Here is a 22,868-nt window from a genome sequence, read left to right on the forward strand (position 1 = left end):
ACGGTATAAATGATACAAAAATAATTGTAAAATATTACATTTGCGCAATTTGTGTTGCTGATTTATTTTTCTCGCGAGATCTTTAAAGATAAAGTAACAGGAAAAGCAGGGAGGGGAAAGAAACACAAAAGGAGCTTTTGGGGTAGTTGTCAACGAGGGCGCCGCGATATCTCGCGCTTTAATTACCAGTATCGTTTGGCAAAGTTGCAAATTCCCACATACTGAAAAGTAAACCCATTGACGTCGATTGAAAGTGGCCCAAGGTTTCTGGTTTAGCTCTCCCTGGGTCCTTTCCTCTCTCCTCTTCTCACCACTGCACCTAGCCCCCTCTCTCTCCTCTCTCTCCTCTCTCCTCGAGTCTTTCAACTACAACTACCGTTGCCTGTTAGGTTTCTCTTGTTGCTGATTTAGCTCTCACGCGATCACGCAGGCGCTCGTCACTGTCTCCTTCACCTCCCGCACTGTACTCGGAATTTGATTGACTTGTGGACTCGATGGCTTCCAATTCCGATTTGGTGCGCGCCGTTGAGTCGTTCCTTGGCGTTTCTCTAGGAGATTCCGTTTCGGATTCGCTGCTTCTCATCGCCACCACCTCCGCGGCGGTTGTAATCGGTCTTCTCGTGTTTTTATGGAAGAAATCTTCGGATCGGAGCAAGGAGGTGAAGCCGGTGGTTGTGCCGAGGGATTTAATGATGGAGGAGGAAGAGGAAGTTGACGTTGCCGCCGGCAAGACTAAGGTCACCATTTTCTTCGGTACTCAGACCGGTACTGCTGAAGGCTTTGCTAAGGTTATATTTCTCTTTTCATTGCTTTGTTTTTTATCTCAATCTGCTGGATCAAGGCGAATTGAATCGAATGTTATGGATCTTTAAAATAGAATAAGAATATTCTTCGTGTAAAGTATGATTGTGATTTTCTCGTGCTGCGAATTTAAGTTTGGTGAATGGAGTAGATATCGTAGTTTTGACTTGCGATGACTTGGTTAATCATAGGTTATGATAATGATGATATTTGTGGTGGCGCGGATTGTTTGGCGTGCCTACGGTGATGAGCTGACAGTGCCTCTTGCTGCATGTCGTGCCTTTCTATTTATTAATACCTCTGGAAAACCCTAAATCGTGCCGCAATTTCTGTGACGTTGGATGGCGTGAAGTTGTTAAAAGCTATAAATTTTGTGCATTGTAGTAATTAGTATGGGAATATTCTAACAACATGTCTTCATACCTCTTTCTTGGCTAGCTGTCCCTGTAACTGTAACAACATCTCTTCATAGGTGTCTTACTGTGAATATTCTAAATTTAGCTTGGAAATGGTTTTAGATTTTGCAAATATACTTGTGTAGAGATGATGCCTACTTCCTCTTTTCTATAATGCTTGAAATGGTTACCCCTTGGACAACTGCAGCTTTAAATCTGAAGAAAGTTATGTGCCAGTTTTGTATTATTACTGCGTTTTTTATATTTATTTTTAATTACAGGCGTTGGCAGAGGAGATCAAGGCAAGGTATGAAAAAGCGGCTGTCAAAGTTGTTGACCTGGTATGTGGGATTGAAATGAAGTTTTGGCAATGCCTACATTCTGGTTATAGATATATGGGTCAAACATCTTATTTTAAATGTTTGATTTCTTACTAAGAGAGCTCTAGAAAACTTTTGGTAAAATTTTGCAGAAAGTTAAGAATTTAAATTTTAAAGTTTAAGTTTGGTTAATGTCTGATGTCTATTTAATTTGAACTAGGATGACTATGCAGCTGATGATGATCTATATGAGGAGAAGCTGAAGAAAGAGAGTCTTGTATTTTTCATGCTAGCAACGTAAGATTGATATACATAAAAATGGTTGAAATGTATTTATGTATTTATTTATTGATTTATTGAAATGTGTGGAGAATACGATGCATTTTGACTTGACATGACAGTTACGGGGATGGAGAACCAACAGACAATGCTGCAAGATTCTACAAATGGTTTACTGAGGTTTGTATTTACATCACTTTTAAGTAAATCCTACATCTTAGGCCTTGCTCTCTCCTTGCACTTTCATTATTCATATGGCTTACTTAAAATGATTCTAAGTTTCATTGGACATTAATTTTAGGGGAAAGACGAAAGGGGAATCTGGCTTCAAAAACTCACCTATGGAGTTTTCGGCCTAGGTAACAGGCAATACGAACATTTTAATAAGGTAAAATCAGATGATTTTATTTTTATTTAACAAAAAAATTCATCATTTGATTCTAATGTGTTCTTTTGATACAGATAGGTAAAGTTGTGGATGAAGAACTTGCTGAACAAGGTGTGTAATTCCATCTCCTTTATTTTCGAAAGTATTAAATTGGTTATCTGCCTTGTCATGATTGCATAGAATCATTGACGTTGATCAAAGCTAAGTTGCCTTGTACATCTTTTCATTTTTGTCATTTGTACTTTTGAATTTTGTTTCCTTAATTTTGTCCTCCATAGCTGCAAAGTTAATCTACTAGTGCTACTTTCTTTTTCTCTTTGCTTAGTGGAATGGTGCCTTACATTGTTAGATTCAATGTATTTGATAAGCCTTTCAAAAAGTCTAATGGGTGTATAATGTTTAAATCAAACTTTCAGAAAGTACTATAAGTCATTTATTAGGCAATCTTGTTACAATTTCTTGATTCTAAATATATGTAAAATAGACTCCAGCCTGCACTGGTGGAATTATATTACTCTATTGTAATTTGTTTACAATCTAGGAAAACACTGTCATTAAGTTATTTATTTCTGCAGATTTGTATTGTTCCTTTGAAGTGAGATGGATATTAATAAAACCCCGTTCTAATAAAGTTCTGAAGTTTGTAAATTAGACTTGAGAATGGTATTAAAGTAGTTATTGATTTTTCATAGATATCTTCTTACATAGTTGTGTTCGCTGCAGGTGCAAAGCGTCTAGTTGCAGTTGGATTAGGTGATGATGATCAATCCATTGAAGATGATTTTTCTGCCTGGTACCGATAGTCCTCTGATTCCTCTCAGCCCTGCTATCTAGCTATTAATTATGTTCTTGCTACACATAAAATTGTGAAAAATTTGTCTACTACTTTTTGTGCATTTCAAACACCATGACTTGTCTTGGGTTTACAGGAAAGAAAGTTTATGGTCTGAGTTGGATCAGTTGCTCAGAGATGAGGATGATGCTAATACTGTCTCTACTCCCTATACAGCTGCTATTCTTGAATACCGAGTAGTGATTCACGATCCCACTGCAACATCAACCTATGATAATCACTCAACCGTGGCAAATGGGAATACTGTGTTTGATATTCATCATCCTTGCAGGTTCTTGGAATTGTATATACCGATTATGTTTTTCTTATTAGTTCTGTTTATTAAACAAACCTATTGTTTCCTTTCTTGAAGGGTGAATGTTGCTGTACAAAAGGAGCTTCACAAACCTGAGTCTGATCGTTCTTGCATACATTTGGAATTTGATATATCAGGGACGAGCATAACGTAAGTTAGATATACTTCCTGATGAATAACCGTATCATGTTTTCTTGGTAAATAAGAAAATGTAGAAGAATTGCATTGGTCAATTATTATTAATTTGTTTTATATAGGCTTCAAATACGTTATGCTAGTAAATATTTTTATAGTTCTTTAAACTTTTATCTGATTATTATTCAAAAGTCTTGCTGGATTATATTATGTTATTGAGTTTTGGTATAAGGTTTTGTACTTGTTCGTAATTCTTAGGAAATATTAAATGTTTTTTTGATTGGTAAATAGAGATATAAAGTAATGAAAGCTTGTCATATATTCAATTTCCCCCACTCTTCCCCAAACGGGAAGACTGTGAAATTAAGGGTGAGATTTCCTGATGAAATTATTGTTAATGATTTTAATCTGTGCAAATATGTCTGATGTGAAATGCATGAAGTTTCTCATAAATATTGGCAGAGTTATCAAGAAATCTCTAGCATACTCCTCTCAAAACTCATTGTATTAAATTTGTTGAAACCTACAAAATCACAAGGGAGGTTCATTAAATATTGAACGAGTTTCACATGATTTTGTTATTTCTAAGAAATTTCAGCCAATAGGGAAAAATTTGTTGGAAAGTGTGTTGTCAACATTTCTCTTTATGGATGAGGTTTTCTCATGCCTAACTAGATGGCAAATTGAATATCCTCTTCCAATTACCTTAAAGTAATCAATAAATCTGTTGATGGCTTTTACCTGATATTTCCCAGATATGATACTGGAGACCATGTGGGTGTTTATGCTGAGAACTGCAATGAAACTGTCGAAGAAACTGGGAAGTTGTTGGGTCAGAATTTGGATCTATTTTTTTCTCTTCACACAGACAAGGATGATGGCACTTCCCTAGGTGGTTCTCTCCTACCTCCTTTCCCTGGCCCTTGTTCACTGCGAACTGCATTAGCACGTTATGCTGATCTCTTGAACCCCCCACGAAAGGTTTTAATATTATCTTCACTTTATGTGCTTACAATTTCTTTTTATTTTTGTATCATGTACTTGTTTGGTTTACTGCTTATAAGAGTGTGATCCAATAGAAATTTGTACTTGTTTGGTTTTACTGCTTGTAAGAGTGTTATTAAATAGGGATTTGTTCTTCTTTGGTTTTATGGCTTATAACACTGTGATTTGATAGGGATTTGTGCTTGTTTTATATAAATGAAAATAAAGAAATAATTTCATGTGCTTCTATTCCAGGCTGCTTTACTTGCATTGGCTGCTCATGCCTCTGAACCTAGCGAAGCGGAAAGATTAAAGTTCCTTTCATCTCCTCAGGGGAAGGTAAAAATTCTGTACTCCTGTTTATCTTCTTTTTTTTTTTTTATAAACACAAAAATTTCTTTTTTCCCCCTTCCTCTTCTAATGATGATTTTCAATTTTTGGTTTCCAGGATGAGTATTCCAAATGGGTGGTTGGAAGCCAGAGGAGTCTCGTTGAGGTGATGGCTGAGTTTCCATCAGCAAAACCTCCTCTTGGTGTGTTTTTTGCTGCAATAGCCCCTCGTTTACAGCCTCGTTATTATTCTATTTCATCCTCTCCAAGGTAGTTATCATATCTCATTTAAAGTATGAAATGGACCCTTATAAGATAATTGGCGAACAAATAATACTGTATTACTTGATTGTCCAGGTTTGCTCCTCAAAGGGTACATGTAACTTGTGCTTTGGTGTATGGTCCAACTCCCACTGGTAGAATTCACAAAGGTGTATGTTCAACTTGGATGAAGGTACAACATGCAATTTATACACTTCTCGTGCAATCACATGGTCCTCTTTTTTAACTTCTTGGACTCGCTGCTCTCAACTAATTGTGTTTGTGATTCTCATTTCTTGCCTGAGGGGTGCATTACCTAATTATTTCATTTTGTTTCTAACTTAAATCTCTTATGAATTATCAGAATGCTATTCCCTCAGAAAAAAGTCAAGACTGTAGCTCGGCTCCTATTTTTATTAGGCCATCAAATTTCAAGCTTCCAGTTGATCATTCAATACCTATTATTATGGTTGGACCTGGTACCGGTCTTGCACCTTTCAGGGGATTTTTGCAGGTATGTGAATATGTTATGTATATGTGTAGTTTTACAATTATTATAAAAGTAAGCTTGCTAGAAAACAACTATATAGAATGAAGAAGGGATGGGGTTTGAACCGTTGAATATAAAAAGAAACATAGGTATCAAATAAGGAATATTGTAATAGTCAACTACGAGTATGAACTAAAATTCGAAGCACCTTATTCTTTATTTTGTTACAACTGGAAAGCTCTACTTTTCTGTCTTTTTGATCACTTTTGCTGTGTTGTGGAATTAACTTAAGTGATAAGCACTAAAAAATGAAATTATTTTAGTTTCTTGAAGATACATGGCTAAATTGCTTTCAAGTAGCTGAAGGTGAAAATCTGCTTTTAGCAAGAGGCAAGAAAGTCGTGCTTGTCAAATGAAACAAAAGTGGAAGCAGATTGTTTTTTCCAAATCCAAATTGTTTATTTTTTTCGTAGTGCTCTTTTAAGGATTTTTTTTTTAAAACAGAAATTGCACATCATTGGCAAACAGGTATCTAGTTTGTTGTAAAAGTCTAGTTTACCCTTGTTAAAATAAAAGAGAGAGACATAGGTTGAATCCCTAATGTGTATAGAACACGTAGGGATATGCATTTATAAATAAGAAAATACAAAAAGATGGGCCTAAGCCCGTTACACTAACAACCCTAAACCAAAAATTTAAAAGTTGTCCAACCATTTCAAAAATGAAAGTTCAGGTGAAACTGAGTTTTTACAGACATATACTTCTAAATTCTTACTGTATCTTTGATTTATCAGGAAAGATATGCTCTCAAAGAGGATGGTGTTCAACTTGGCCCTGCATTACTCTTCTTTGGATGTAGAAATCGTCAAATGGTAAATTAATTTCTTTGTGCTTTTTAAATGGATTTTCAGAACAATTTTTGATTTTCCAATCATGTTGTTTATATAGGATTTCATTTATGAGGATGAGCTAAAGAGTTTTGTGGAACAAGGTTCTCTTTCAGAATTGATAGTTGCATTCTCTAGAGAGGGGGCTGAAAAGGAATATGTTCAACACAAGATGATGGACAAAGTAAGTACGAATAGCAGCTTAGTAGGTATCAACTGCAACTGGACAAATTATTACCTGCATTAACTTTTATATGTGCAGGCTGCGCACCTTTGGAGTTTGATTTCTCAAGGAGGTTATCTTTACGTCTGTGGAGATGCCAAGGGCATGGCCAGAGATGTTCATCGAACTCTTCATTCCATTGTCCAGGAGCAGGTGCTGATTGTCCTTCATCATCCCTCCCTTTTACATAATACTTAAGCATTGATTTTCAAAAAACTTAGCTAAACTAGTATGAGATAATAAAAGAAGCTTTTCTATATCTATTGCTTTTGTCTCTTCACCACGAACAGATGCCAATAATTATATTGCTAACCAGTGAGTATAATAATATATTTGTGATAGGAGAGGTGTGACTAATTTTTAAGCCTTTTCGTTTTTGTATTCGAAACACAGAATTTGGTTGGATTTTAGAAAAATTGGTGCTAAATTAGCGAATTTGAATTTTTCAATGGAACCAAAGCTATTTTTTACATTGACTTCGTTTTTTTCTTTTTTCTGTTCTTTTGTTCTATTGGGTTTATTATAGTATTGCTCGGGTGTTTAGTACTTCAAATGTGGGGAATTTGAACATTCTTGTGTTTGTGAGGATGTGAACTTGTGTGCCTTGCTTGTGATTAAAAAAATTATGGTAAGTTCTCCTTACCACATCCAATGATAGAGATAAAATTATGGACTGTTTTTTGTGCAATATTATTGTAGAAATTGGTTGACAAATAAATAGTAACGTTGCTAATTGTTTTTACAACGGTTATTATTTGCACAAAATATTGTTTAGCTTCTTTTAAAAATGGGCTGACTCCACTACTTAATGCGTCAATTTTGTTTTTCAGTGCAATTTGGAGGAATTCTCTCTTCCAACCTGGAAGGGTTTTAAAAAATCAATTTGGAAAATCGTTATCAACTTAATTCTAACCTTATGAGTGTGTGGATATCATTAGTTTTTTCTTCTTTCCTATTTTTAGAGTCGACTTTACATTTCACAACTTGAGTGGGTGTGAGAGAGCCATAATCGTATACTGATTCTTGCATGCTTGGTTACGCTCTGTCTACATTTATGTTGTGTTTAGTGTATATGAAGGGACTCAACAATGTAAATTTTCATCTCTAAATGATTTCGATTTAAATCTTTTGCAGAGCTTTTATTTTATTGTATTTCTAAAACTTAGGCATCACTATCATCCTTGGTATCTCAGTTAGGCTGACACCCCAAACACATCTATCATTTGTCCTCACATAAAAATATCCTTAAAAGTAAAAAGAAAGATACAAAGGACTCATGGGGGATTTGCAGAGCTTTTATTTAGCAATGCTATAGTTCTGATGATTTTTTTTGTTTCACTAGCATATACACTACATACCTATGGAATGAAACTTTCTTAAAACTTTGTTCCTGTATTGAATTACAGGAAAACGTGGACTCAACAAAAGCTGAAGCTATAGTGAAAAAACTCCAGATGGACGGACGTTACCTTAGAGATGTATGGTGATTTTTCTTGTTCATCTGTTTTGACTGTGGTATCCTTGCTATTTGGTATGCTAAATTCAAGATTGGCTGAAGGATGTTTTTGAGATTAGTAGCTGTCTTTACGGAAATTTAGGAACCGACAGAGGAGGCTTATCAGGTTTCCTTGAGAAGAAATGCTTTTCTGGACATTTGCCCTTTTCTTTTATTTTCTATTGTCTTTATATTATTTTATGAATAGGTTGGATCCCTCTAAACTAGGATTAATTATAGGGGGCCTCTGATGGTTAGTCTCAGAAATCGGTCAACACAGAGGTTACAGTGGATTATTATGTATCATTATATGTAGAAATTGGTAATGAATAATTATTTTTTATTAATGAAACTTGTTTTTTTAATACAGATGATATTATATTTTTGTGTTGAACACAATTTATTTAAATAGGCTGAATGTAATATATCAAAATCTTGATCTTGCTGGTGCATAATATTCTAATAATGTTATAGGTTTGTTGGGTGTTGGGAAATTTCAAAAACCAAGACTGGATCTCTCAACATATAGTTAAACTTTTAGGGTTTTTTAATACAAGGGATGATCCAATGGTCGGAGAATAATTTAAAGTCACATAATATTGAAAGATAATAAAAATAAAAACTAACATTTTCTTTCTCTTTTTTTCTAAATTTAAGCATTTGACGTGTAGTTATGTGAGATCCATATAATTTCTGCATATAAATGAAAACAATTGGTCTAAAAAATTACATTATAGCTTTAATTTTTCATTTAATATCGTTAAAACTTTATAGCATTTTTTCAACGAGTTGCTTTTCTTTAAACAAACTAGGTCATGCATTTACCTTTATGAACGGCGGTTATAAGTGTGTTAAAATTTTAAACTTAAGTAAGTGTACATGAAAAAATTATATTATCAATCAAATATATTCAATCAATTAAATTATAAATTTTATTATAGAATAATTAAATAAGTTTAAGAAACTTACTTCTTGTTTTAACTTTTCTTAATCTGATTATTAAAATTGAATTATTTATTATAACTGTTTATTTATGAATCAAGTTATTTATGTATAGAATAATATCTAACAGTCTTATTTTGTTGTTGTGGTAAATATTTATATATATATATATATATATATATATATATATATATATATATGAAAATATATAAGTAATGTGTGTTCATTTTCTTTTAATTTTGTTTATTTGAATATATATATATATATATATATATATATATATATATATATATATATTAATGAAAATACATAAGTAATGTGTGTTCATTTTCTTTTAATTTTGTTTATTTGAATGGATTTGAGGAAGAGTAATTAATTGGCTTTGAGAGAATTTGAAGATAATTCTTTTTATTATTTAATTAAGTAAATTTGAAAATAATCGATAGTGAATTTGAATGTATATTTTTTTAATCTATTATATAAATTAAATCTTATACTAATTCTTACAAACTTTAATAAGATATATATATATATATATATATAACAAAAATACATAAGTCATATGTGTACATTTTTTCTTAATGATAACAAAAAAACAATAAAATAATAATGGTAAAAGTAAAAATTATTTTTTATACTCTTATTGAAGATCGTTTCTGTTTATGTTTTAAGTGATATTTTATTATAAATAGTTATTTTAGTTAAAATAATGTTTAAATTTAACAAACAGTAAAAATTGGTAAATGATCATAAAAGGTAAACTTAAAAGAAAAAAAATGTGTACATAAAAAAGAGAAACAGCTTTATATAATACTAGCGCAAAGGCAGAAGTTAACTCTACATATTTTAAAAATAAATATAATATTATATTAATATATAATAATATATAAGTTTGTAACTATGCGTTAAATCTATTTACTATTACTAAAAGTGATAAGAAATACATAATTATATATCACATCTAAGTTTCGACCATATACTTAAAATCAGTTTCTTATAAAAGAATAATTTTTGAAAATGGATTTTAAAATACGGTATTTTTATTCTTTTTATTGAGTTACTTCTCATTCATTCTTAAAATAAGAATGATTGTAACATCATCTCACAATTTTGATTGTTGTCATGGAGTATGTGTAACTCACATTGCTCCTGTGTGTCTAATATACAAAATATTAATTAACTTAAAGAAAAGATTATTAGATTCAGTTTTGATATTAGACATTTTTAAAATTTGAATATAAAAATAATACCAAAACAGTAACTAGCAAGGATAAAATTTAAAATAGTTACACCAAATTTTTTATCAACTTTATATATTGTTATAGATTATTATTAATATATATATATATATAATTAAATATAAATAATTTGATAATTTTGTTCTAAATAAATTTTATATTTTTTAGGTAATCTTTTAGTTAAGAAATTATTTATATTTTAAAAAGGGTTATATTGAAAAAATAATTAAACTTAAAAAATCCATTTAAATTTTAAAGTAGTAAAATAATTATTTAATTTTAAAAAAAAACTTTAAAAAGATAAAATTGAAAAGCGTATAATAGTGTTTAATTATTTCAATTTCTTTATGTTTTAATAATCATCCATATTAATTATTGGAAAAAAAATCTTAATATTAAAAGTCTTCCTGGCTGACTAACTATATATATATATATATATATATATATATATATATATATATATATTCTAAAATAACTAATTTATCATTAGAAACTAGTTTCATTTGTGTGCAAAAAAATTATAAATACAAATTATTGGATTAAGTTAATGGCAAATATTGAAAGGTAAACACCTTAAAATATTAACTATCAATTGACTTTACTATTTTTTATGATTTTAATATGTGGGATTTCATTTTTAATGAAAACAGAATATGCCCTATATGAGTTAGAATAAACATGTTAAAACATTCCAAATAAAGAAAGAAGGTTTTCATTTGTTGACAATATTAAGTAATGCCAATTTAGTATTGTAAAAAATTGAAATAGTAGATTTGACAATAGAGTTTTGTATATAAAATTAAAAAATATTTAATACATATTTATATAACATTTCCATATTCCTTGTTAAGATTTCAATGATAATTTACATTTATTAAAGAACAAAACTTTCTTTTAATTTTTAAATTTAATTTTCGCTTTAATCTTTTAAAATTCTATTTTTATTTATGTTTAAATCCAGATAATTGTATTTTATCAATTAAAAATATGATTAGATTTGTTTGCATTTCAAACTTATTTTCAAACCAACGAGAGCCATAAAATAAAACTCACACGAGGAATATAATGCAACCATTTTAATGCATAAATTTTCTCTCGAACATAAGTTATGTGTTTTTTTTTATATTAATTTTCATATACCATTAAATAGATTATTGAGTAAGTATTAAAAAAGTTAAAAAAAATTGAAAATAGTAACAATTTTGAAAGGATTGTTTTCTGTTTTCATTTTCATTTAATCTAAAATGTAAATAACCAAAATTATTATTTTGAAATATTAAAGATAAAAATGAATCTTAGTAAATACTTACCAAAGTAACAAATAACATTTTTAATGTAATCATATTTTTTTTATTAATTCCCACCTAAGTCTGTTTTTCATAAATATTATTATTATGGTATCATATACCTATTATTATTATTATTATTATTATTATTATTATTATTATTATTATTAATGAATAAGATTAATTTTGTTTTTCTATAGCATCTCAATAAAGTACCCAGACAAGCTGGGAAATAATTAGTTTTCGTCAAAGAATATTGCTAATAAGTAATAATTGAAGCATTTTTTGACAGTAAACTGTTGCTAATATCCTTCCATAAATAAAGTAACACCAATGATTTTGTATTCTTGTTTTGTCTTCTTTTCCACCTCTTAATTTCTTACTATCTGTTTCCATGATTCCAGTCAAGGAGGGAATAATCTCTATAAGTATTCAATCAGTCGACACAGTTTCTCAATCTCCATTTTTTTCCTACACACTTCTTCTTCTTCGGTCAATCTCTCTGCAATTCCCTTCTGTTTCATCTATTTATTGTTAGGGATTTTTTTTTTTCTTTCTCTCTTTTTTGTTTTTTTTGTTCTGCTCCGACTAAGACACGACAATGTCGGAGAAGAAGACCAGAGTGTCTTTTACGGAAAAAGATGCTGTCGCGCTGATGCAGAGGTATTTGTTTATTTATTTAAGGTTGTCTATAATTTTGTTTGTAATTTTGTGTTGCGACTTGAAAGACTTCAAACGATTTGGGCTTTTTGTGCAGGTACGACCCAACTACGGTGTTCATCTTACTTCAGGAAGTTGCGCATTACGCTAAGCCGAAGATTGATTGGAGCGAGTTGGTGAAGAAAAGCGCAACTGGGATTTCTAATGTTAGGGAATATCAAATGCTGTGGCGGCATTTGGCCTACCGGCATTCTTTGCCGGAAAATTTTGAAGTTGGGGCTGAACCTCTGGTCAGTATAATACTCTTGAAATTTTCTTTGATATGCTAATTTGTTGTTGAGGTGAAATATCTTTTGTAAATTAGTTTTAGGGTACGTGTTAAATAACTTGTTTAGAACTTCTTGGAACTTATCTTACAACATAGACCAGCTTCGGTTGATATGGGTGGCGAGTGGTGAGTTGGGGAGAGACTTTAAGGCTTAACCAAAGTGCTTGAGTTCGACTCAACCTGGTTGGGATGTATGTCCTCCTATTTGGTGTCTGTCAAACCCTAAGCGAGATTAGTGTGTGTGTGTGTGTGTGTTTGACGAGGAGATACTTCTTGGCAATGAAAAGAAAAGCCTTGTCACATAGACTTTTTGTAGAATGGATGGTTTGGTAGAGCTTATAAAATGTCCATGATAACTCTTGAAAATAGCTATAGTTTCTACGAAAGCAGTTAACTGTTCTCCCTCTTTTAAGTATAGAAACAACTTATACGTAAGTGCGTACATGATAAATGTTTAGGAACTTTCTAAAAGAACCAAGATAAGAATGTAAATTGAATTAATCTTCTCCCGTGGCATATTACTTATGCATGAGTTAATTTTAACCTGTGAAAAACTCATTTCATTTTGTCTTCTATGTTTATCCTAATATAGCTCTATTCAATAAGCCCTTAATGAAGCTAAGCTATTTTCCCAAACAAGTATCCTGATGTATATCCCAAATTGTACTGAGATGCATATCCATCTCAGTACATTTTTATGGATTTATTCATGGTGAATTTGCTGGTCATTCATTTGGATATTTCAAAAAGGGTTTTCGGTCATGTGTCAGCATCGAAATTCCTTATGACTGTTTTATGATTTTGAATTCCTGAATGCAACCAAGTTTTATAGGGTCTCTTACTTTTGGCCTTATAGACGTGTGTCCAAATTCATATAGCCAATATTAGAGTACATGAAAAATCAAGGTAGAAGGTACTGGCTTAATTTTAATTCGTAAATATTACCATTAGTTCCTTTATGGGTCAAATTGACAAACATTTAATCAGATGGCTGATAATTACTAAATAGTCACTCAACTAATGATTATATTAGTGGAGTATCCTTTACTATTAAAATTTCTATCCCAGATTAGTTTTTCACAACATGCTGTATTACCATTTTTCACTGGATTTTTCTTAGGTTTTTGGATTAGTGTTAGATATGTTCATACTTATTTGGAGTCTCATTTCCAGGATGATGACAGTGACTTAGAGTGTGAGCTAGAAGCATTACCTCCTGTTAGTGTGGAATCTGCATCAGAGGCAGCTGCATGTGTGAAGGTACATGTGCTTGCCCAAGTTATTACACATTTTATCTCAATATCTTATGCCTTGGATAGTTGTATAATTATTGTTTGTTAGTTAGATTCATCAACAACATATCAACATATGGGTCTTGTGCCTTATGCCACTGGGTAAGGATATGGCTAGAATCACAGGTGTAAATTTTGCTAATTTCATTCTGATTGCAGGGGAGATTTCTACTTGGAATATAACAAAAAGAATTTTATGAGATTAGTAAATACATGATTGCAAGTTAGCTTGGCTTTGCTAGACGACTCTCTATAAGAACAATAATGTTTTGTGGTTGTGAATGGTAGGCAGTAAAGTGCCAGTAAGAGCAGCAAATAAGTGTGGTCAAGTGAGAGTGAATATACAAAAAAAAAAACACGTGATTAGGAATGGAATGTATGTGAGAGGAAGTTGACGTAGCACCTATAAAGATGATAGAAACTCCCCAAAGGTGGTTAGGTCATGTGAGAAGCCCAGTGGAGTCTGCATTGAGAAAACTAGAACTAGTTAAAGCTTTTTTGACTAAAAATTGACAGGGGAAGACCTAAACATTTATTGGAGGGAAACAATAAAAAACGTTTAAATTTTATTGAAAACTTGATATTTGGTAGAATTCAATGATGTTGATTGATCTAAGTCGACAATACCATGTAGTGATGAATAATTGAGTTCTCTTTACAGTTCCATTGTTTAAACTTTAAATTATGTTTTTTCTTGATATTCAATTTTGAACGGTCTGTTTTTGGGAATTGTTTATTCATCAGGTAATGATTGCTTCTCGCACACTCAGTGACTCTGCCCCTAGTAGCTCAACAATCGAGGCTCCATTGACTATAAATGTTCCAGTTTGCCATTCATCTGCAACACTTATTGAAAGTTCACAACCCTCTAATTTGATGCAAGGGACAAACATTGTTTTTCCAGTCACTGTTCAGAGACAAACATTGCCAACACATCCTGTACCACCAACAGATGGTATTGAATCTAAGGGATTAGTTGGTGGGAATTTGGCGTCCAAAAGAAAACGGAAAACATGGTCAGAGGAAGAGGACATACAACTACGAGCTGCTGTTCAGAGATGGGGCGAAGGGAATTGGGCAACCATGGCAAAAGGAGACAACTTTCCTATTAAGAGAAGTCCTACACAGTTAGCACAGGTGGTTTTCAAATCATAAAACTTTATAAAACCTGTTCTCTTAGTAATTATGTGAATATTTCATTGGTAGTTCGTAAAAGAGAGACCAAGATTCATTGTATGAATGATATCATTACATTTGAAAAGTGGTCTTATTTTTTCGTAAAATCCAAATATAACAGCTTAAAGTTATTGTTTGATTCTTGGGATTGTAGGGGGGTTAATCTCGTGCTTGTGCTTGTTCTGTGACGAGTTCATTAAAAGTTCATCCTCTGTTGTGGACTATTTCAAAACACTCAATTTATTAAACCGTGAATATTTATTAAAAATAATTTTGTTTTACATTAACTAGTTGAGATCCCACATCGACAAAAAATATAACCAATATTGTCCTTATAAGGCTTGGGTAACTCTCATCGCAAGCTAGTTTTATGGAGCCAAGTTTTAATCCCAATTTTAATATTGTATTAAAACCCATCTTAGATGTGTTGTTGAACTGCCCCCATTGATCTATGCTGCAGTTTTGGGTTTGAGGGATTTGTTGAGATTCCACATCGAATGGAGATATATCATATATGATCAGTGCTGTCCCTTTTAGGCTTAGGCAGTCCTCACATTATTAGTTAGTTTTTGGGATTGAGTTATGTCCTAAGCTTAAGTTCTGATTTCTTATCAATGTCTGTCTTAAATCCATTAATGGGTCACCCATATTTCTACACACAATAGAAGTGAATTCCCAGGCATAAGGGATGTTGTTATTGGAGCACTTGAATATTTCCACACTCTAGATGTTTAATCAGGTAGGTGAAAGAATGTTTGATTGTAGTATAATACTTATGGAACTAAGTCTATTTTTATTTGTTGTCCTCTATTCAGGTAACATGTCTTTTATTACATTGTTTTCCTAGGTTCAAATCCCATTAATGAATTTTTTCACGTCCAACTCTATCAAGAACTTCTCATTTATGATATTTTTAGTCGTGATGGATGAATCTATGTATACTTGTATACTGATTATTTTTGTGAATATTAATGTCATTTGTTAACTGACCAGTCCCTTTCACCTTTACTGTTATTTGCTTTATATTCTATATATCGGCATAGGTTATCCTAAAACTTGCTGAAATGGACCACTTTACTTTGTATCTTTTTTAATATTCATGTGATTTAAGCACCGTGCCATTTTACCCTTTTTGTTATTTACTTTTTGTTTTATTTATTTCTCATGGGTTAATCTACAATTGTTTGCAGAGGTGGAGCATTTTACGAAAGAAAGATGGCACTGTCAATTCTGGAACCATATCAACCAGCTCACAATATACTACTGCTGAACAACTGGCAACCCGACATTCTTTATCATTAGCCCTTGATATGCCATTCAAAAAGTTAACTGCTCCTGGAGTGTCAGATCCTGGTAATTGTACTGGACCTTTTTCTGTTTATTTTTATCTATCTTCATATTAATTAAGTTCGGATTTTCTATGTTTGTCCATTTTACCTCCTATTTTCTCCATCTATTTGTTTGGATGTGAGAAGTAGGGAGGAAAGAAATAAGAGAGAAGAGAAAGTGTGTTGGTATTTTAAGTTGTTTGGGTTAGAGAATTAGAAGAAACAAATTAACTGCTCTTTCTCCCCTTATTTGGATAGATCGAAAGAAAAGAATAAAGAAAATATACTCATCAAATAACATTTTTACCTTTACGCTAAACATAAAATCAAAATTACGATATTTTTGGTCTTTACATCAAATATACTCATTTTACCCTTTCTTTGCTATCTGCACAATGTTTTTCTTTTTCTTCGTCTCTTTCTTTGTCTCTTCACTGTTTCAAATGCGATAACATTTTCTTGGGAAGTGTCTTCTGTTCCCAACCCAGTTCTTCCTCTCCTAAATCATTGGTTCCAAACAAATTGTAAATCCTGAACTGAGTCTCAAAGTTCTATGATAGCTTCAAGGGAAATGTTTATATTAGGAGAAATAAAAGGGATAGACAGTTTTAACTGTCTGTGGGTAGGTTTTGTTGTTTCAGACTTTTACAAATCTGTGTAGACAGTTGTTTTTAGCAGTTTTTTTAGGAAGTTTTGTAAAGGGAAGGCTAGGGAGAGTCTAGTCCTTTTGAAAGACCAGGGCTAATGTAACAATTTAGATTACTGTGCTTGTTTCATTGTTAATAAAGCTGTCTAGTTTTTCTGGGTGAACATCCAAGAACCTGTCTTGGAAGTCTTTACTGTTTTAAATAAATCTGGGACCTATCATTGGTATTCAGAGCCTCTTTCCTCGTGTTGTGGTGGTTGTTTGGCATGGTCAATACGAGAATGGAGACAATATTGGATGGATTGGAGCGCATAGTGCAAGAACAGGAACATGAAACTCAGAGAAGGTTCCAAAGGTTGGAGGAAATGCATATAGGACTGAGAGGGTTGGTGGAACGTTTCACATCCTCTGACAAACAAACATCGGATAGTGCTTTTGTTGCCAAGGAAGGTAATGTGGGTAGTCTCAAGAATGACGGAGAGAATGAAAGTGGACGTTCAGGCAGGGAAAAATGGAGGAAGCTAGATATCCCTGTTTTTGCAGGAGAAGATGCTTATGGTTGGATCTAATTGGTTAGAGAGATATTTCCAGTTGAAAGAAGTCAATGAGGAGGAGAGGATGAGGGCTGTTATGGTGGCTTTGGAGGAAAAAGCCCTAAATTGGTTCCAGTGGTGGGAGACTTGCTATCCGAATCCCACATGGGAGGCTTTCAAAGAGGCGGTTGTTCAACGGTTCCAGCCAACAATGCTTCAAAATCCTTTTGAAGTTTTGATTGGGCTTAAACAGACTGGGCAGGTGGGAGAGTATATTGAACAATTTGAGCAATATGTGAGGTTCTTGAAAGGTGTAAGGCACGATTATTTGACTTGCATTTTTCTAAATGGATTGAAGGATGAAATAAGGGCAAAAGTTAAGTTGTATGAGCCCAAGAGCCTTGTTGATTTAATGATGAAGGCTCAAATTGTGGACGAAAAGGTTAGAGTCACCATCAAGGGGGACTCTCTCACTGTGCAACTTCAAAGTAACACCTACAGACAATTGCCACCTACTTGCAATTACTCAAAGGAAGGGGGAAATTCAGTGAGTTTTACCAACTCCAACAGAGGAAGTGGATAGAGCAGTGGCTGTGTGAGCACCATCAATAGTTCTCCTGCTAGGACTCAACAAGGAGGGGCACCATTTAGAAAATTGTCCCAAGAAGAATTGCAAGATAAGATAAAAAAGGGCTTATGCTTCAGGTATGATGAATAGTTTGGGCCTAATCATACTTGCAAAAATAAACAACTTATGCTGTTTATTTTGAAAGAGGAAATTCAGGAGTTAGGGGAATCTGCTGCCTGCATTCATAAAGAAGTTCCAAACTTTCACCTCGAGGATAAGGTGCACCTTCATGGAGTGGGTGTTGATAGGTTTGATACAGTTTACAAAATAAGGAAAAAAAGAAGACAGTTTGTTCAATTGAAAACACCTACCACCCATTGAAAACAGCTAGGAAGATGCTACTGCCATCAATAAAGAGTTTCCTGCTTTTCACCTTGAGGACAAGGTGAAACTTCATGGAGGTGGTATTGATAGGTTCAAGGAAAATGTTTATATTAGGAGAAATAAAAGGGATAGGCAGTTATAACTGTCTTGGGTAGGTTTTGTTGTCTCATACTTTTATAAATCTGTGTAGACAGTTGTTTTTAGTATTTTTTTTAGGAAGTTTTGTAAAGGGAAGGCTAGGGAGAGTCTGGTCCTCTTGAAAGACCAGAGCTAGTGTAACAATTTAGATTACTGTGTTTGTTTCATTGTTAATAAAGCTGTCAAGTTTTTCTGGGTGAACATCCAAGAACCTGTCTTGGAAGTCTTTACTGTTTTAAATAAATCTGGGTACCTATCATTCTACAACTCTCAAATCAATTTTAGGTGATTCTCAAATTTATTTTGGATTACTCTCATTGATGACTGTGGACATTTTTAGTGCCTAATCAAAGAAACACTAGTTAACCATGCACTTTCCGTGGGACTGATTATAGTCCCCGGTTTCATGTTGTCTACTGTGATTATGAATATTATTTGCCAGTGTGGTTTGAAATGTTCACGATCTTTCAGATGAATGGTAAGATGCAAATGTGATTTGAAATGTTTGTTTTATAACCTAAAAAACCACGAATTTAATTAATGTATTGCCTGTGTCACCTCTCCCCTAAAAGTATGACTATTTTTAGATTATCTAGCACTATTTTTTAATACAACGAAGCAATTGTGTAATATAAAAGTACTAATTCAGAGTGACATGGAATTGGTGCATTGCTATCAATCACCATTTTGTTGGTGGACTTCTTACATTTCATGGCAGGAGTGGGATAGCCAAATAGCTTGAGTATGACTTTGTTGGCGTACAAATTCACCAATTCAATGGATGTGTCTTGCCTTCTATAATTTTATTATACTTTCAATGGTCATTGCTAGCTTCCCGTGTTTATAAATATAATATCTCTATGCCATCAATGCTATCTTCCTTCTACCGTAGTGAGAGATTTAGAGTTAGGAAGTTGTTGATATATGTTAGTTTGTTGGGCTGAGATAGAGAGGAATTAAGGAAAATTGTCAATAAATAAGAGGGATTGTCTTGTCATACATGGTTTAAGACGCATAGACACTTAAAATTCTGCTGGTTTGGCATTATATGCAATAGAACTCCCTTATTCTTTTCTTTCTAAGTAGTAGCGGTACTGGTTTTTGAAGATGATTCCAACATTTGATGGAAAAGAGGCTTATTGGTGGTTTGAGCAATGATTTTGAAGCAAATAGTGCATATGAAGAAGAGAAACTATCAAAGCCAGTGAAAGCTCTTCCATAGGTCATGCTCTCAGCCTGATGGCTAACTTGGGGATGGCACTATGTGAGGGCAGCCTGGTGAAAATTTGTGAAACTACTGATCAAAATCTACTAACTGAAGTATGATTTTGGTCATAAGAACTTGGAGCAAAGATAACGAATCTTGGGTGGAAGAAAGCATAACAGGATAAATGTTTGGAGAGAACTAGCAAGAAAAAAGAATATAAGAATGTTACAAGAATTAGGAGAAAGTAGAAATCCGGCAAAGACAACTCATGCATTCTAGACCAAAAATCTGAAAATAGAAGCAAAAATGAAGTTCTTGGGATAAAGAATCATGGTGGCAGAAATAAGTCTGATGGGTTTTTTTGGGGTTGTTAAGAGGATTGGGAGAAGACCTATGGTTGACACAGAGGAACATTATGCTTGGGGAAAGCATCCCTTGATAAACCAGAAACAGAAACAAATGTAGACATCAAGAATCAGAATCAGGCGGTGTAGGAAAAACATTCAGGAAACAAAAGAAACTGAGAACAACCACCTTTTTGATAATGGCAAGAACAAGATTTTCTATCAATCCTGTGAGAAGTGTTGTGAATCTGCAGAAAAGAGATGACTGAGAATAAGAGAAAAATTTATAAAGAATATGGAGGAAGAAACTGATGGGCAAATAGCCAGATGAAGAAGCAACATGAAAGGAAAACAGGAAAATATGCAGGTTGCCACTGTGATGACCACCTTTTGGGTTGCAGATGGAAAAGCAAACCCTGATCCAGGTAATAAAATGGAAGTGAGGATTGAGAAGGGAACCAATCCAATGGGTGGAACGATGGGGAGTAGAAAATGTTTGCAGTCCTAGAAGTCAACGAACTACAACCGCTGGAACTTCTAGACCTGGTTTCTCCAAAGGAGGCGGATGTTTTATTTAGTAGTTGATACAATCCTCTATAGGATTCAATCCAAGAAACTCAAGAATAATCATGGAAATGACCCATTATAGTTTCGATCATCAATAAAAGAAACAAGAAACAATAATTGAAATGGAAAAACATGGAAAGATTAGTGTTTGACTTAACTAAAAACCAATGTTGATGTTGATGAGGGAAATCTTGACTAACAATGACTGAAAAATAACGTAACATTGAAATTTTAGTGTCTTTTAAAATTTACTTCTTTAGCAACATATTTTGTCATTAAGCTTTTCAAAGTTCCCTATTCAAGCACTATATTTTATTTAGAATGTTCAAGGAATATATTGAGAATATTCTAGAACACTTTCAGTGAAAAATTGTAACCCCAATGTATTTTTAAACGAAAGTTTCACAAAATAAGTTTTGTATGGTCTAAACTATTCTCTTCAATATCTAATTTGTTTTGATAATTCTTTCCATTCTCACATTAGTAGTTCTTGTTTTATTAAGTTTATTACTTGCACATTACGTGTAAGACTGATCAATCTTCTAATGATGTTACTTTTAGTTTATTGTTCTAGTAATGTTATTTTTCAATCTTAAGCAAAGTATTTGAATAACCTATTTTTATATGGTTGCAGTTAAGACATCCGCATCGGTTAAAAATCAAGTGCAGATTAGAAATACTGTGGAGAAGGTTGCCAGTAGTTTTGTACCACCTCAACAGCCATCTCGGCAAGCTTCTTTGTTGGGATCTGATTCGCATGTAAAACCCAAACTAGTAGATGAAAAACTAGTCTCGAAGGGTAATATAATTTCAAATCCTGTGCTAAAATCTACCACAGCTGCTCCTGGGACACGGATTGATTCACCTTCAAATACTGTATCACATTTTAAAATTGCTCCAGTTAAACACAACGTGGACACCAAGCCTGCAGTGAGCTCTTTGACAAAAACATCCGTTTCTACCAATATGCCTTCTGATCCAAAGGTTCATTTACACTATAAATTGCAAATCTCTTGCATTATGCAATAGTTTGACAAATTGAAAATTCACTCACTTTATTTATATTATCTCAACAGAACAAACCGGCTACACCTTTGGCTGATAAAGTTCCATTGGAGCAAGATGCTAATTCCATGAAAGAGTTTAGAGCTTCTGATCTCAGCTCCAGACCGAAAGATCAAACACAAGAAAACGAACCTCCTAAAGTTACTATTGAAAGCCAGGTCAATAGCAACTTAGAGAAGGGAAGATCAGATATAGGTCAAGCGAAGATTGTGCCTATTAGTTGTGGGGAGGAAAGTTTGAAAGATAAAGCAAGTCAAGATGAAAAACAACCAAGTGCTACTAAAGCAACTGCAGTCGTGTCCGAAGACCAAGGAAGTGTTAAGAATGCTACTGAGAATAGCAACCATGACAAGGGAAGCCTAAATTCTAATCAGGACAAGAAAACTTCAATCAATGAAAGTTCAAACAATCAAAAAATGAATGACAAAAATGTAAATTTGCCTGTACAAGATGAAGGCAGCCAAAGTGCCAAGGTGGTAAAAACAGATGGAGAATGTTGAGTGGTTAATTTGTGAAAATGAGTAGTTTTTTTATTTTTAGATTGAATTCTAAAGTTTTGATGAAATTTAAGTTATTTTAGGAATTTGTAGCACATTAGTATACTGTAATATTTTTTAAGAAAAAAATTGCTTAGTGGTAAATATATTTTGACGACCTGCAAATTTTCATGATTTACTAAATGCTTTCTACAAGATATAGTTTTGTAATCACTTTAGATTTAATTTTTAAATTTCAAATAAGAGATTGATGGTACATCTCAGTAAAGTATATAATAATTTTCAGAATTTTTTTAAAGCTTTGCAAAATAAGATTGGAGCTATTACACTGGAAATAGAAAGTTTTAAGTTCAAGAATCGTAAAATTTGGATGAATATATATTTAATAGCAGTATTTTTCCTAAAACATCTATAAGTAATTTGTATTTTTAAGAGGGTTGTTTTCAAACTTTTCTAACTTAATTTTTAAAATATTTATATAGCAACAGACTTTTCTTACACTATCCTAACCTCGTATTCAAATAAATGTTTAT

General features: G+C 32.8%; 2 protein-coding genes across 2 annotated transcripts; both read left to right on the top strand.

Moving 5' to 3' along the window:
* Positions 1 to 320: 320 nt before the first annotated feature.
* On the top strand, positions 321 to 8,504 carry LOC106762177 (NADPH--cytochrome P450 reductase). Its single transcript, NM_001317310.1, is given in 18 exon segments — positions 321 to 788; positions 1,478 to 1,537; positions 1,737 to 1,813; positions 1,918 to 1,975; positions 2,097 to 2,183; positions 2,258 to 2,294; positions 2,907 to 2,976; positions 3,113 to 3,307; positions 3,389 to 3,481; positions 4,222 to 4,447; positions 4,706 to 4,789; positions 4,899 to 5,050; positions 5,138 to 5,234; positions 5,406 to 5,555; positions 6,326 to 6,403; positions 6,480 to 6,602; positions 6,681 to 6,794; positions 8,048 to 8,504. Coding segments are annotated over 18 exon segments (2,076 nt in total). The 5' UTR covers positions 321 to 494; the 3' UTR covers positions 8,129 to 8,504.
* Positions 8,505 to 11,943: 3,439 nt separating this feature from the next.
* LOC106759899 lies at positions 11,944 to 22,494 on the top strand. The gene is made up of 7 exons (XM_014643281.2): positions 11,944 to 12,265; positions 12,360 to 12,552; positions 13,764 to 13,850; positions 14,627 to 15,019; positions 16,249 to 16,411; positions 21,408 to 21,757; positions 21,850 to 22,494. Exons 1-7 carry the CDS (start codon positions 12,204 to 12,206, stop codon positions 22,336 to 22,338), a joined length of 1,737 nt encoding a protein of 578 aa, XP_014498767.1. The 5' UTR covers positions 11,944 to 12,203; the 3' UTR covers positions 22,339 to 22,494.
* Positions 22,495 to 22,868: the final 374 nt, after the last annotated feature.

This window comes from Vigna radiata, chromosome 5, assembly GCF_000741045.1.
Source record: "Vigna radiata var. radiata cultivar VC1973A chromosome 5, Vradiata_ver6, whole genome shotgun sequence".
Lineage (NCBI taxonomy): Eukaryota > Viridiplantae > Streptophyta > Magnoliopsida > Fabales > Fabaceae > Vigna > Vigna radiata.